This window comes from Macrosteles quadrilineatus, unplaced genomic scaffold (genome assembly GCF_028750875.1).
Source record: "Macrosteles quadrilineatus isolate MER2022 unplaced genomic scaffold, UCM_ALF_1.0 Scaffold_7__1_contigs__length_78375512, whole genome shotgun sequence".
NCBI lineage: Eukaryota > Metazoa > Arthropoda > Insecta > Hemiptera > Cicadellidae > Macrosteles > Macrosteles quadrilineatus.
This window is the reverse complement of record NW_026542600.1, coordinates 41,934,379-41,950,919: the sequence shown is the minus strand read 5'-3', so window position 1 is coordinate 41,950,919 and position 16,541 is coordinate 41,934,379. Positions and strand designations below refer to the sequence as shown.

Genomic DNA, 16,541 nt, shown 5'->3' with positions numbered 1-16,541 from the left:
CGAGAAATTGTTTCTTTTACATTGAATATTCAAAAAATAAGCTATCGTGATGAAGTTTTTTTCCTATATTGCTATTGTTTAAAGACTCGAATGGTGATTGGTTAATGAGTGATAAAATACTCAATATGATTTACCTATATTTTATCAAGAGTTATCAAGAGTTTATCAAGAGTATTTCTACCTATTTTAATATAAATTAAGTTTGGTGTAAAACCTGCAGACTAGATAAATTCTAGTTAGGTCTATTTCGGGGGAAATTTTGTTCTTTAAATTCAATTTAATTTATTCATGCAAGCAAGAAATACTTGGACAGTGACTGAGGTTCAGAAATGAACACAATTAAAGTTAACGCAATAAAATTATTCTTCTACAGGGTAGACACATATAGGCCAACAATATAATTAATTACAACTAGCTATTACATTTAGGAGACTAAAAATAAATATATAATGAAGATAAATAAGAAAAATGCATGGTGAAAACAAAATGCACTGCCACTCAAACCTGCTGACTATCCGAATTTCAGGATGAATTATTACTGCAAAGCCCTGGTAATAGAGTACTGTACTGAGAATACCATATTATTTTAGTAGCGTCATCAGGACTGTTACAACAAAAAAATGAAATACAGTAGAGTCCCGCAAACTCGGCACTCGATAACCCGGCAGTCTGGAAAACTCGGCCATCACCTGGCTCAGAAAATTAGTCATTTTCTGAGTCCGAGTTAAACATGGACTCAAGCCAAATCATTTGCAGCTCGTACCAAGGATTTGTTGTACTATATTTGATGACTTAATACTAACTTGTAATATAAATATAAATAAAAGAGGCAGTTAATAAGCTTAAAAATTGTATTGTTATTATTTTTAACCCTAGTTCCCGATAACCCGGAATTTCACAAACTCGGCACCCTTCCAGTCCACATTACGCCGAGTTTGCGGGACTCTACTGTAACACCGACCTTGTCTTCCTATTAACAGTGACTGGCTGAACCGTACTGGACGAGGAAGTAACAATTGGAAAAATAATATAGTAGTATTATTTCACCAATTACTAATAAGTCAGGGAACTTTCATTGAACATGTTACAAGTTTGAATGAGGTTGAATTGAACAAGGTTGAATTGAACATGCAGATTAGTTCCTTATATAATGTATACTAGTAAAGTCGAATTTAATAGTAAAAGCAAGAGTAGATTTAAATTTATATTTTGAAAACTATGTTTTTGAAGGGTGCTGTGTTGAGATACCAATATTAAAAACAATTATTATCTCAATACACGATTACTAGAAAAAACCCGGTATGGATCATAAACATCAACAAATGACGTTTTTGGCCCGAAAATAAACATGATTTAACATTTTTTAAATGGAACTGCTAAAACATATGTTTAATGCTATTAGTATAGGATTCGGGCCAACAACGTCACTTTGTTTATGTTTATGATCCATACCGGGTTTTTTCTAGTAATCGTGATCTCAATATATCGAATGCCTGATGTAAACAATTTTAAGACATTTATAAAAAAGCTAGAATTATTATTGATTTTACTAAAAAAAGAAACAAAAACTAGCTATGTATATATAACTGGAGACTTCAACATAGATGTATTGGAAAACTGTAAAAACAACGCTGAAAAAGACTCTTTTGTAAATATTTTAATATCTTATGGTTATTGGTATTACTCTAAAGAGCCTACCCGGATAACACCAACTTCTCAAACTTGTATTGACAACATTGTTTGTAATAGGAGGAACAGTAGCTCTTAAGTTTTTATATTTAGAATTAGGACTGTCTGATCATAGAGCACTATTAACATTAAATGAATTCAGTTTAAATAGTAGAATTAAGAAATGTAGCAATATTTTAAGAAAAAGGGTATTTAATGAAAATAATACAAAAAAACTTTGTGGAAACACTTCAAGAATGCTCATGGAATGTATATAAAAGTAACAATGTTCAACAAAATTTTAACAATTTTTTAAGCAATTACATGTTAATTTTCCAACAGAGCTTTCCAGTAAAAAGTATTAAGCAAAATTCTAACAATAGTGTAAAAGCAAAAGGGTGGATCACTCAAGGAGACAAATATACATTAATTCTAGCTAATAAACTTAATACAGTCTGTTTCCAGATGTCTGTCCTGCAGCATGTTACTGACCTCAGAACAAGGATGATTGTTTATTATGCCTTGTTTGTGTCAAATATGTTGTATGGAATAGAGTTCTGGGGCAACTGCTCAAATGCCGTAACCATTTTTAAAATTCAAAAAAGAATCCTTAGAATTATGACGTTTTCAAAACCCAGACGATCCTGTAAATTATTATTCAGAGAGTTGAAAATATTAACGCTCCCCTCAATCTATATCCTGCAAACGTTAATCTTGATAAAAAAAACCCTTGAATCTTTTATGAATGAATGAAAACCATAGTCATAATTATTTAACAAGACACCGAAACGATTTACAACTGCCCATTCACAGACTTATCTCACTTGAAACCCTTCCACAATATCTAGGGAAAAAATTATATAATAAACTGCCTGAAAATATTAAATCACTAGAATCATTTGAAAAATACAAAAAAGAAGTTGCCAAATTGCTGCTTAACAGAGTGTATTATATAAAGTAAATGATTTTGTAAATGATGTATTTATTTGATTTTTTAGCATATTTTTTAGTTATTATAGTTTTATGTATTTTATGTATATGACCATTTCACCTGTTTCCCAGCTATGCTGGATCTGTGAACGTTTTGTGAAAATAAATGATTGACTTGACTTGACTTTCCTGATTTATATGGCAAAATAATAGTATTTCCCATCTCTAATTTTAACTAAAATATTTCCTTAAACATGTCAGATTTTGTTCTCCAAATGACCTCAGGTTTACAAGTACTGAGGTTTGCTGCTACAGAGAAGGCAATGAAGTGTTTTTGTGAAATGTTAATAGCTTAGTATAAAAAAATAAATTTACAAAATGTTATCCAAATATTTCTCTGTTCAAGAAAACTACAACTATTTTATCCTCCAAGGATACAAGGATAACACAGGGTATAATGTACTTTATGTATCACTTGAATATCTTAGTGAACTAATTAAAAAAAAAAAAATAGCTGGTATCTCGGTAACAATAATATACCAGTTCAAGTAGTCTAGCAAAACATACTTGAATTAAGTTACCCAACAGGGTTTTCTTTAACTAAGTAGCAAGTTTTATCTTCAAATCGGTGTCTTGAAGGTATGTAAAGTTTTAAATAATTCATTGTATGTATCAAGCAATAATGTGTTTATATTCCTTTGCAGAAGGAGTTAAATCTTAGCAGGCGCAGCAGCCGAGTAATGCAGAGGAAAAGCTTCATTTCCAACACTTCCCCGACTTTTCCAAGATGTCCGTCCCCCATGTCAAGTAAGTCAATCTGGCAGAGTAAAATTCAATCAACTGATTGTAAAGCCGTTGTTCAGTATTTAGTAGAATCTATTACGTTTAAATCACAGAAATAAATGTGTATAAAAGTATAACAAAGATTATTTAAATACCTTTTTTGTTCTCATTTTCTGTGTTACTAGAAGACTAGTTTTGGAACATGTGCCTTTGAAAATATTATTAGATTTGCAAATAGAGCAATAATGCTCTTAAAACTAGTAATCTAGCGATGGGTATTAGATTGCTTACAAAAAAGGTGTGTTTTTTCCTAGTGAAACAAGTGAACAAAGTGACTTGTGAAATGATCTGTCAAACCTAGTCTCAAAATTTCACCCATATTTTAATTAAAATTTCAAAACGTGAATTTGGTTTTAATTGGCTATAATACAACACTAACAAAATAAACCAACTGCTACAGAGCAAACTGTAATTTTTTTGCTAGTTTGTTTCCTAGCTACTGGTTTAACCCATTGGCGCCGACTTACGAGCGTTATTTGTTTGGCCGGGGTAGCGGATTTTTATCCCCCTGGAATTTTACCCCCTGGGCAAACGTGACGTCACAAACCAGGAGGTAAAATTCCGGCCGCGAACTTTTGAGTTTCGCGACATCAGCTCGATGGATTAAACGCGGAATTAAACATATAATTTCACGGTTGTGAATTAATCAGAACACATCAAATTATAAAAACCTAGAATGTACGGCCCGGAATTTTACCCCCAGAATTTTACCCCCGGAATTTTACCCCCCGGATTTTTACCCCCGGATTTTTACCCCCGGATTTTTACTCCCGGAATTTTACCCCCTGGCCAGATATATAAATTAGTGAGAATGATTACTTATCTTCATTCAGTTTTAATTTAATAGTAAACATTTTATTATTAAGTAGCCTATCTTAATTTATTTGTAACATAACTAATCGAACAGGTTTTTAATTTTAATTTTGAGATTTGTTTATCAGGATTCGATCTTTGAAGCCAACTGTTGTTAATATGATCAAAATAAAACAGCGAATTCGGTTTACTTAGTTGAGATTACAAAATAAATAAATAAAGATAGGCTACTAAATAATGAAATGTTTACAATTAATTAAAAACAGAAATAAGAAAATCAATTGTTCAATTTCTAAAATCGGCCAGGGGGTAAAATTCCGGGGGGCAAAATTCCGGGGGTAAAAATCCGGCCCGTACATCTTCAGTTGTCTAAACGCTAGTTATATGGATAGGGGGTAAAATTCCGGTTTTCATCGCTAATCTAATTAATCACGCTCTGACTATTTTCATTAGACTTCCAAATCCGCGGGGGTAAAATTCCGGCCGTGAACAAACTTTTGGCCACTCAGGTTACTACGTAACCTGCATATGCATAGTGACGTCAGCTTTGCCCAGGGGGTAAAATTCCAGGGGGATAAAATTCCGGCGACCCGTCTGGCCGATGCAGGCCTGAAATCCAACTTACGAGCCTAGCTAGTTTTTTTTGTTTTATTATTTTTTATTTTTTTACTTTCATGATGTTTAAAAATATATTTTGTATTTAATGATGTATTTAATCATTTAATTTTGGAATTAACAAAAGTTGTGTTGCCATGGAAACCAGATATCACCCAAAATGAGCTGTGGTAAGGTTTACCAAAAAATAATTGTTTGTTATAACAAACAATTATTTTTTCTGTTATTACTTATAAAAGTAAACAACTTGTGATTTTTCCATGTAGGGAATCAATTGAACTTTATGATAATTAATAGTATCATTTGTTGTCTGGATTAATCTTGCAATTTGTAAATCTAGTTTTTACTTTTGAAAAATTATATTTTAAATTTTAATTTTTTAATAATTTTTACAATTTTACATTTTGATTATCCAATTACAATTGGTAGACAATTTTATTGTGAACAAAATGGCAAAAGAATTGTTAATTTATTACGTAAGGCTTTCTTTCTATAACAATTAGAATAAAAGTGTACAAATTCGGTAATATGCATTGCTGACTGAGGGCACTGCAGGCAGCGCTTTAATTCCTTCCCCAATGGGTTAAATCTGATAGATTGATAGGTTCAATGATGCCTTCCTTCATGCAGTGAGGGGTCCTAACAGCAAACAATTGGGAAGCTTGCCATTAGTTAACACACACTGACACTCTATAAATGCTAAATCGGTGGAGTAGCTACCAGCTCTGCAGTTGGTTTCTCCTAAGTCCTGGATTATGATTTGTAGTTTGAGTGCAATTGGTTACATTGAATTTTAAAATAAGCCTGTTTGACAACGTCCTGACCAGGACCATAGCTTGGCTGGTCTGGTGACAAAATTTCATTACTTGCTGAATACACCACATAATAGTGGGAATGTAATGAATTAAGTGTAAGATACCATATTCTTAGTTATATTTAAACAATTGTTTGTATGCCCTAAAGGAAAGATGCTCAGTGTAAGGTACCAATACTATTTAAATGGGAAATTATCTTCTGTTCAGGAACACATACCAGTATCTAATGAAATACTAAACCAAGGACATTCAATAAAGGCCTAATATTTTGTCTAATTAATATGTTATACCTAACAAAACATTATCACAGCAAATAAAAAAATAAGAGTAGAACAAAATTGTTACTGATTTTATTTCTTAAATATACTTTTTTATTAAATGTTTATAAAGATGTAACCAAAATGAAATGACCAGGGTTTGAAGTGTTCCTTACAAAAAATGTCAATAAAATGCCACTGGAATAGATGTACACAAAAAAAAAATAAAATAAAAAATGCAAAACATGTATATAGTTGTCATACATTACCTCTAAAGGTTGTATTAGGCGATTTCAAACAGTTCTCCAGAAAATTTTATCTAATTTAAAAAAACCACTGGTTTTGGGATACCTAAAGAGAGGCTTTGCTATAAAACTGACTTGATTGTTGTTAATAGTTTTAAATCACCAATGTGGGTAGTCACTTTCATCAATCGATTTGGAACTTACCTAATGTGTCTATACATTTTTATTTGATTACGTCCATCAACTGTAACTGATGTTGCATTTTAAAAATTTGTCTTTCAGAAGATGTCAAAATATTGTTTGCTTTCAGCCGGCAGTCCTTTAGAAAGTCCAAGAATGTCACCGAGTCAACACTTCCCATTTGCACCAATTAAAAGGTAAGAAACCTTTAAGTACTGGTAAGCAATCTTTAGCTGTACAGTAAAACCCGCCACAGCAAACCTGCAGCCGAAGTAAATCACCTAAGCAAACCTAAGCTGTACCCGTGCTTCGCAACGAGAATATGACACAGAAGTGAATTTTTGGTTCATTAGATACATTTTATGAAATAGTTTCACAACCATCATTTATTTAAGAAACAAAACTTAATTCTATTAAATTATTTTTATGTTATTCAAGTTAGGGGGTCGAATTTCCTAGGCAACCTATATATGATGGAGCCATAGGACCTTAAACCATTGGCCAGTCCCCAATTAGACAGAGGGTCGGGAGCAGTGGTGGCTGGTACATAAGGACTCTGGGACGGAGTCCTCCCATTTTCAAGACAAAAGTAAAAAAAATAATAAAATACTTAAAAATAATTTGTAATCCTACATTCAATGTACATAAACGTCAGTAGGGTCAATGTTCTTAGGACGGGTAAGTAATGGACGCTAGATGTTTTTGCAACAGGTAGTACGCCGGGACTCAGTAGGTATAAGTCCAAACTCCCACATAAACTGCATGGAAATATTCGACCAATCATAGCGCTGCATCAGGCTCTAATGCAACAGATATAGGGTGTTTGGGACTCCGCCCAAACAGTAGTTTAAACTATTGCCACAACAAGCACTGGGTGCAGCGAGCGATCTGTCAACCCAATGATTTAGAGATATAGTAGACTCCCTCTAGTTCAGCTTCGGTTGAATCGGCTGCCGGATGGTCCGGTCCGGTCTCAGGGGGACAAGTCATATCGTCACGGGCGTATGACCTTCAACAGGATTCAACTTGAATGTTCAATTTCCGACCATAGAAGTAAACAAATCATGTCAGTTTAGTTGATGGGTGCTTCTATGGGTGAATTTTTGCATATAACCTATGTGAAAAACTATGTTACATAACCTCAAAAATACCAAGAACATTTTATAGTTTAATAGTTTTTCTTCAGTCTAATGTGTTGAAATGCAATGTATAATTAAATATTTCGGACAATTTGTTATGCGGTAGGTTCCCCCATTATTGTTTTTGAAACACCACGGTTTATTTGACAAAAATAAATTTGAAGCAAAACAAAGAAATAGCCGTCGTTAGCTTCAAGGTCAAGCTATCCGCTTGCACTGACAATCATCTGCTCTTTACACAACTGATGTCTGCTGTGCGCTTTATCTCACAACAGTTTGCGATTGGGTGATTTGATTAGTAACCATGGCAACTTGTTGAATGTGTGGATGAAGAGAAACCAAAGAAAGAAGAAGAAAGAATGAGCGGTGTTTTAGTCATCAATTGTTATCTTTATCCTATTTTACGACTGTCGTTATTATCTGTAAGACTTAGTACTATGATTTCATGCTGTTTTATGAGTTATCTAATGTTATTATAGACATTCTTATGTTCTGAAAAAAAAAACATGTAGTAGAAGCCTATGCTAACTATAGTAGCAGTAGCTTGCAGTACTAGACTTTCTATTGTTTTGTTCTTTACGTGATTTATTGCTGTACGTACAGTGTTGTGTAATTTTTGTTTTTCTTGAGTAAGCAGGCGTGATTTTAAACGTTACAGTTTTTATTACTGAACCAAGGTTAGTGACTTAACATATCATCATTGCGCAATACTATTATTTGTATTTTGATTATGTAAAATGCACTACATCCGGTTAGTCCGGCCGTTTTGTAGTCTGGCCAGTGGTCCGGTCCCGAGGTGGCCAAACTAGAGGGAGTCTACTGTAAGTCAAATAGTGAATACTGTAAAAAAACAACCTTGTTTTTATGTTTTTTGTTTGCTTATGAGGTTTTAGTATTTCGTGAGGTTATGTTTATCGTGCCGTGCCGCGCCGCCGGTATTTGAGTTGTTAATTAATTAATATAATGAACTATGAATTCGGTTAAAAACATTTCTACGAAGTATGCGAGTGGTGAGGTGGTAAGTTGCGAACAGAGAATTGAGTTAAAGCTGCTAGGCCTACCAAAACCCGATCTTTAGTTGTAGCACAATGTCAAAAATCATGTAAGAGTAGAGATGGATTTTCTAGAAATTTTAACAAATCTATGTACAACAATGCTGAGTGGTTGTGTGGCTGTAACGAAAAGAATGCTTTCTTCTGTTATTACAGTTTGTTTATGAATGCTAGTGACTGTTTGGACTGTTTCTGGTGTGACAAATTTAAAACACTTGGCAGAAAAAGTAAAAAAAACACAAAATTAGTGAGAAACACATAAATACTTGTTTATACATGCCAATTGATTTAACTCCCCACCATTGAATGCTTATACGGACAGTTATAAATTAAACATTTTGTATCCTAAAGTGTCCTAAACCAACGTTTAAATAACTCGTTTTTTAACTTCTAACCCAATAGTTTTGGGTGGTTACTCACCGGTATCAGTAACCACCCAAAAAAAATGTATGCACCCTCCCACTACTTTAACCCACCAGCCGCCACTGGTCAGGAGACAGGTTCCATCACACAGACTATAGTTTGGTAGATAAATTGCGCTGACACGTGTTAAACATTTTTCTAACTAGGCCTAGCCTATGTGATTTAATAAAAATAAAAATACCTACTCTTATTAGTAGTGTACTTACTTTTAAAATTATTCTTGCATTTTAAGTCAGTAGATCCAAAAGAATCGAACATCATAAGACAAACATGTTTAACCGTAATTCTTCCAACAATAGTTAAGCCTCTTTACCCGTAGCTCATTAAATAAATTTCACAGAAACTTTTACTTGATTGCAGAACATACAACCATCTCAACAGTGACTGCAGAGGGGACGGCAGGCGGTGGTCGGTAGCTTCTCTCCCCTCCTCTGGCTACGGCACTACTCCCGGCAGCTCCAACGTCTCTGTAAGTGTCACAAAACACACACAGCGTTTCCAGTTTAATTGGCTTGTAAAACTAAAATATCAACTTTTTATTTTGTTCAGCTTTAGTTTATATTCAAAATTTGTAAATGACTGGTAGTGAGTATTGATTGGAATAAAATCAAAGTGTTAGTCACAATTACCTCAAACTATACCCGATAATTAAGACTGTACGATTGTTGGATTAAAAGAATATTATAGTTTGTATTATAAGCTTTGTGTGATTGGGTTGTATGTTTGTGAGCATTCAGCATCAGCTTACTTTTTAAACACTCTGTTGTGGTCAGTATATTTTGTGTTTAGGATCAACGCGTGGTTTAAATGCCTTATTTATTAGGTTTGTAAGTAATAGTGAATCTATTTCTTTTTATCAAATAAAGAAATTAATTCAAACTTACCTTCTTAAGACGAGACATGTGTAATTATTTGGGATTCTTATTAAATGTTATTTTATTCATGTAATTCTTTAACGTGGCGACTTGGTTCCTACACATAAGCTTTGCTTTGCAGGGACTATATGTGATGGGGTATTATGACAACATGTTGGACAACAAACAATTACTGATTGATTTGTTGCAGTCACAATGTTCGAGTCAGGAGCGCTTACATCAGTTACCGTCAGTCCCCACCACAGACGAGCTGAAGTTGTTGACTCGTCACTTCTCGTCCAATGAGAGCAATCCTACCAGTGGAGGGGATTGTACAGGCAGTGATGAAGGTCGCAAGTCTCCCTTTAGTCGTCCTAGGTCTAGGAGCCTCAGGTACACTGTCTCTAACGCTGCAGATGTAAGACTTGTTAGACTAACCTTGAGTAATCAAACAAAAGTCTGAAAATCGAGAGCTGAGGCGAGCTTGTATTCTCGCAATACTCACCAAAAGCGCCTGCGATTATGATGTTTCATTAACCTGTAATCTCATCCTAATCTTATCCTTATCTAACCTTATCTTATGTTCATAGTTATAATAAATTTTAATATATAAAATGAATCAATGAATAAAAAAAAACTATTAAAATTGTTCTTCCTTTTGCCAATTTTACTATTTATAATCTTTTTTTTCTCATTCCACTAGTCATATATGTTATTACAGGTAATCAAATGTGATTATCAAAAATGAATGAAGCATTGATGCTCCAAAACTAGTTGACTGTAATTATAAATAGTTTTTAGACAAGGAAAAAGTTATGAAATTAATTTTACTGTAGTCATTAAATCTATTCTCAAGGAAAATATCTATAAAACTGTTGATGGCTAAAATCTTCACATTTGCTTTTGTTCTGTTTATAGCAGTCCTAGCAGATCCCCAATAATGGACAATGATATTGTTATGATGAACATGCTCTATAAGGAACGATTCCCGAAGGTAAGAAACTTTAGTGATTTTGATGTGTACTGGGACAATTAGTGGTTGCATGTTTTGCACAAACACATGTGACCCTGAGCATATTGGGTGTAGATCATCAGCTTTGGTCAATAAAATTATAAATGGTTAACATTATTTTCTTTGATTTTTTAATACTTTGATAGGGTACTTTACTTTGAAATGGCGACAATACGAAAATAGGTATTTTAAGCCAAGTATGAATTTAGATGAGTGTAGTATGAGTGGCACGATCTTGTAGTCTTGTTAGTGACTAAGGGTCGTCTTTAAATACTATGGAAAAACTAATAATTCTGTATGGTTCACACCAACTAGAATAGTAGTGAATAAAGTAAGGAGTACAACATTGGTCTCAGATTTGAAATAGTTTGCTTGGTTGTGATGAGACATTGAAGGACCTTCATCTAAGAAAACCCCTCTTACTTAATTCCGACACTGTAATTCTTTTAGAAAAATAATTTAAATTTAAAGCCTCTCACTTAAACCAATATACCTATTCTTTTAAATATTTTTCTCCAATTAAACATTTTAGAATCAATTTTTTGACTTGAACTGAAATTTATCTTCACTCTACTGTCTAAATATGTCCTACATAAGTGTTATGTTATGAACTCTCAATATTTTCAGGTAGTTAGTTGAACTCTTTATCTTTCACAAAAAATGTTTAGTATCTAAATAAATATTATTGGATACAATAAATTTAGTGTTCCACCTTCATATTGTTTTGCAATGTTCACAAATTCTAGATTTTACTTTAACTTGAGTAATATTGTGAGTAAAACTGAGTCTTATACACTAAAATTTATATCGAGGGTTCCAACAACAAATTATAGCAGTCTCATTAAAAAATCCAACAGTGATTCCAAAATATTTAAGTTGAAAACCATGAAAATTATCTCATTTTCTATGTTGAAAACTCAATTTTTATTTTTTTGACAGGCTACACATCAAATGGAGGAGCGTCTCAACACTTTCATAAAGGAGAACTCAGTTCTGGCAGATCAGGAGTCCAGCCCCATTGTGAGATTTGTGCTTCACCAAGTTGTTGAGATGGCGAGAGACTGTCTAAAAAAGTCTCAAGAAAAACTTATAACAAGGGGTTACTTCTACGAAATGTCAGAAAACCTTGAAAGATTACTCTTGGAGGTAATTTTCCTACTGATATGTATTTTTACATGTAAGTCCAGGAACAATTTTGCCCATCGTCGTTTTACTGCCCTTTTTGGGACCGCGTCTCGTTGTCCCGCCGTCTAGTTGTACCTACGTCTACTTGTACCTCGAGGCCTAGGGACAACTAGTCGTAGGTACAACTAGACGTAGGTACAAGTAGACGGTGGCACACCCGACTAGTTGTACCTGCAGATTTTCAGGAGGTACAACTAGACATAGGTACAAGTAGACGTAGGTACAACTAGACGTGTATCCCACCGACAAGTAGTATCACCTAGCTTGTACGGATGCGACCAGTTGTCCCTACGACTAGTGGTCCCTACGTCTAGTTGTACCTACGACTAGTTGTACCTACGCATATTTTGCGTCCTTATAGTCTAGTTGTATCTATCCTTCAATTCGTTACCCTGTTTAATTGATTACTGCACGAGTACTTTTTAATAATACCCTTAATTAAATCAAAAACTGCAGTGTTCCGAGTCAATTGAGTATGATTGGCAAATATTTTTCACCGCACTACGATGTTTTAATAGTTTTACATACGTAGAAGGTAATTAAGATGTGTTTTTGAGAAAAGCTAGTAGTTAAGTGTGAAATAAACTAATTTGTCGAAGTATATGCATCAACAACCAAACTACGCCAGTTTACGTAATATCCTTAAGAATAACATATACTTGAACTTGTAATATTCTCCGTGACTAATACCATACAAAAACACTTCATTATACTCAATTACTTGTTTTTGTAAACTCTGAATTTATTTATTTAAGATTATTGTTTTAAGTTGTTGTTAAAGCTAGTTAATGTTAGTTTTCTATAGAAAGGTAGAGTTTAAGTGGAAAAAACAATGATAGCAGATCTTGACAAGAAATAAGAAAAACCAAAGTGTAATATGGATAAAGACTGACCAAGGGACACAAGTAAATTATTATTAAGAGCAGGGGTTTCTCAATGAGCTGCAGACAAGCCAAATTTTCCTGGCTTTTGTAGCAAGTTGTTTATAAAAAATTGTTGTAAGATTGTATGATTTTTAAAGAAATAAAATAAATCCCTTAAACTGGTGACAAGTTGAAGGGGAGATACAACTAGCCGTAGGTACAACTAGACGTTGGTACAAGTAGGCGTAGGTACAACTAGTCGTAGGTACAAGTAATCGTAGGTACAAGTAGACGCAGACGTATGAGGTACAAGTAGACGGTGGTGTAACCAAATAGTTGTACCTGCAGATTTTTGAGAGGTACAACTAGACGTAGAGACAACTAGACGTAGGTACAACTAGACGTCCGCACCATCGTCAAGTTGTACCTACAGCTTTGGACGAGGTACAACTAGACGCCGGTACAAGTAGACATCGACCCCCCTTTTTGAGTCTCATCATTATTTTTAAGAACTGCATTTCAACCTTTTTTTTTAGGTTAAAGATTTTTTGAGTACCTTCTTTTTAAATGTTAGTAGTTCTTTCTCAGCACCTTTGTCAAAGGTTCATGTTTCGGATCCATACAAGAGAATGTCTACACTTTTTTAGGTTTTGTGTGGATACAAGCTTTGTTTGATACAAGTTTATTTGAGTCCAGCAGGCTAAGATGTTACTACTGTCTAAACTGACCCTGATTTGTATTTTGGACTGAAATCCTTTAAAACAATACAGGAACTGCCAGACCTAAGCTACTTTTCTCCTTGTCACGTTTTGAAAATATAATTTGATTACCAGAATAGTCAATGCTTAATTAAACTAAAACCTTTGTACATTGATATCAATCTTAAAACTTCGGATAATTAAATTAGGCAAAATGAATTGGAGCTTGAAAATATTGAACAATACTTAACAAACAACAATTTAACACTAAATACAAATAAGCAAATTTTGTGCTCTTTCATACAAATAAGATCAAACCCCTAAAATTACTCTAAATAATAACCCGATCAAGTGAATCCCAACCAAATTTTTAGGTTTGATAATTGATAAACATCTAAATTGGAATGAACACATGAATTATTATTTTTTTTAATTAATTCATGCTTGTTTGTTTTAAGATCAATGGCTTATCTCTGTGAAAAAACTGTGTTAAAAATGATATACCACTCGCTTATAGAATGTCATAATGGCTACGAATAGAAATTTATGGTGGGACAGCACAAACAAGTTTAAATAAGATTTTAAAACTACAAAAACAGTCCATTAGAGTTATTGAAAAATGTATAAGGATAAGAAAGTCGGTAAAACAATACTTAAAAGAAATGGAAATTTTTAGAGTGTATGGTTTGTATATTTTTAAAACTATTCAGCATGTTCATAAAAATAAAAACACTGAAGTATTCCATAAATACAATACAAGGTGGAAAAATCTTACTGTAAAGTGTCATCATCGGCTAGAACTTTCAAAAATGAAGTCTTCGTATATCGGTAAAAGAATATAAAAACAAAACAAATTTTTGCAGAAACTAAAATCATTCTCAATTAATCTGGCTCCCTATAGTATAGATGAGTTTCTAAATTGGGAGTGTTGCTGAAGGTCTAAATCTCTCAGTTTGTACTTGTTGCTGAGGGTCTAAACGGGCAGTATGTCGAAGGTCTAAATCTCGGAAGGTGTAAAAGTACAGTCAATGCAGAAAACTCACCCACTGATACTGTTTTAGACCTTGCGGGATTTAGACCTTGGGCACACAAATTATATTTTGTAGATAAATGTTCATAAAATGAAAGTTGCTCAAGGTCTAAGTCCCAGAAGGTCTAAAATGTGAGTCTCTGAAGGTCTAAAATGCGAGTCTCTGAAGGTCTAAAAATGTGGGAATTGCGTCGCCAGAGTTGAAGGCTACACATAGATATAAATACTTACTCTAAACAACAAAAAAAAACCACCTATTGGCACCTATAGATTAATATTTAATAAAAAAAATGAAACAAGAAGTGCTTTTATTAACAAGTTAAGTGTACAATTCCATTATCCTAGCACCACATACAACAATCATCACGGAGACCATCTGTTGCGGCTGGCGAACTTAGTTAGCACTTTGATAAAACCAAACAATTATTAATAATTAAATTAATTAAAATAAACTTAAACTGTAACAATGGGATGCTAACCTTGTCTGCGTTGAAATTTATTTCCCTGCCATGCTTGTTTTCCAGACAATCCCAATGATTACACTATAGTTCGGCCGCTTAGAAAGTGACCTCCTCCAGTATTGATTTAGCATTAGCGCGCAGGTCGTTTTCTAAGCGGCCGAACTATAGTAAATATTCTTGTTTATTATTAGTTTTCATAATTTAAATGGTAAACTACTTTCAGACATTGACAAAACAATTAATTTGCTCAGATGTAATTTGCTTGAATAAAGTATATTGTATTTGTTAAAGATTTGAGGTAAATTAAATATTTCGGTATGTTTCTTGGAAGTATAAATACAATACAATATTCTTTATTGTTCATTCGTTAAGAATTACAATAGTGTCAATACAATAGTGAATTGTACGTGTTAATTTCCATAATTTTCATAAAATTCCTTTATTGAGTAGAAGGGTCTTGCGATTAGCCACTTCTTCAACTCCTGGTGTAGCTTGTTGCCAGTCAGGTCTCTCAGGTAGTCAGGTAGATGGTTCCTCAGTTTGCAGCCGGTGTAGGAAGGTTTTTTCTCCCAAAGAGTTGTTCGGTGAACTGGTAGGGCAAATTTGGAGCCATGACGGGTGTTGTAGTGGTGCAGATCTTGGTTTCTCGGGGGGTTTATTTCATCCACATACTTAATAGTTTAAGTATGTAGAGAGGAAGTATGTACACCACTGTGAGGATTCCTAGGTTTGCGAATGCTAGTCTGCAAGTCTGTGGTGGGACAAGGTTGGCGAGGGCTCTTATGGCTTTCTTTTGAAGGACAAGAATTCGATTCATATTTTTTGTTGAAGTTCCTCCCCACACTGTCAAGCCATATCTAAGATGCGACTCTACCAGTGCGAAGTAAGCTGTTTTGGCCATGGAGAGTCCGCCTATGTAGTTTATTCTTCTGACGACATATATTCCAGTACTGATTGTTTTGCTTAAATGGTTGATGTGCTCTTTCCATGTTAGTTTGTTATCAAGGATAACACCGAGAAATTTTGTGTGGTTTTCTATTGTTATACATCCTCTAATTGAGGGACTATGTCTTTTTTCTTACTGAAATTCAGAGTTGTAGTTTTTTGGGGGTTTATTGCTAAGTCATTGTTCTTTGAGTAGAGGATAGCTTTATTTAAGATTGATTTTGAGTTAAGGTAAAGGCTTTGGGCTGTGTTGTCCTTGATAAAAATGGTTGTGTCATCTGCATACATGATTGCAACAGCATTTTCACTCTCAATTTGTTTGGGGAAGTCATTAGTCAATAAGATGAATAGAATCGGGCCTAATACAGAGCCTTGTGGAACTCCTCTCGTCAGCTTGCTTTTTGAGGATTTGAAACTTTCTGTGACTTCATTTGATGAGTTTTTCAGTTCGCCGACTTGTGAACGTCCCGTTAGGTAGCTTTTGAACCATTCTAGCGCAGAGTTTCTTATACC

General features: G+C 34.0%; 1 protein-coding gene across 2 annotated transcripts in view; it reads left to right on the top strand.

Moving 5' to 3' along the window:
- Positions 1 to 16,541, top strand: part of LOC128999175 (microtubule-associated serine/threonine-protein kinase 3-like) — a 54,652-nt gene that overhangs the window by 6,657 nt on the left and 31,454 nt on the right. For both annotated transcript variants that reach the window (XM_054425574.1, XM_054425573.1), the window contains exons 3-8: positions 3,303 to 3,405; positions 6,497 to 6,563; positions 9,341 to 9,449; positions 10,046 to 10,227; positions 10,753 to 10,828; positions 11,786 to 11,992. In XM_054425574.1, coding sequence (XP_054281549.1) covers positions 3,303 to 3,405; positions 6,497 to 6,563; positions 9,341 to 9,449; positions 10,046 to 10,227; positions 10,753 to 10,828; positions 11,786 to 11,992 — 744 coding nt within the window. The remainder of the gene's footprint in view (positions 1 to 3,302; positions 3,406 to 6,496; positions 6,564 to 9,340; positions 9,450 to 10,045; positions 10,228 to 10,752; positions 10,829 to 11,785; positions 11,993 to 16,541) is intronic.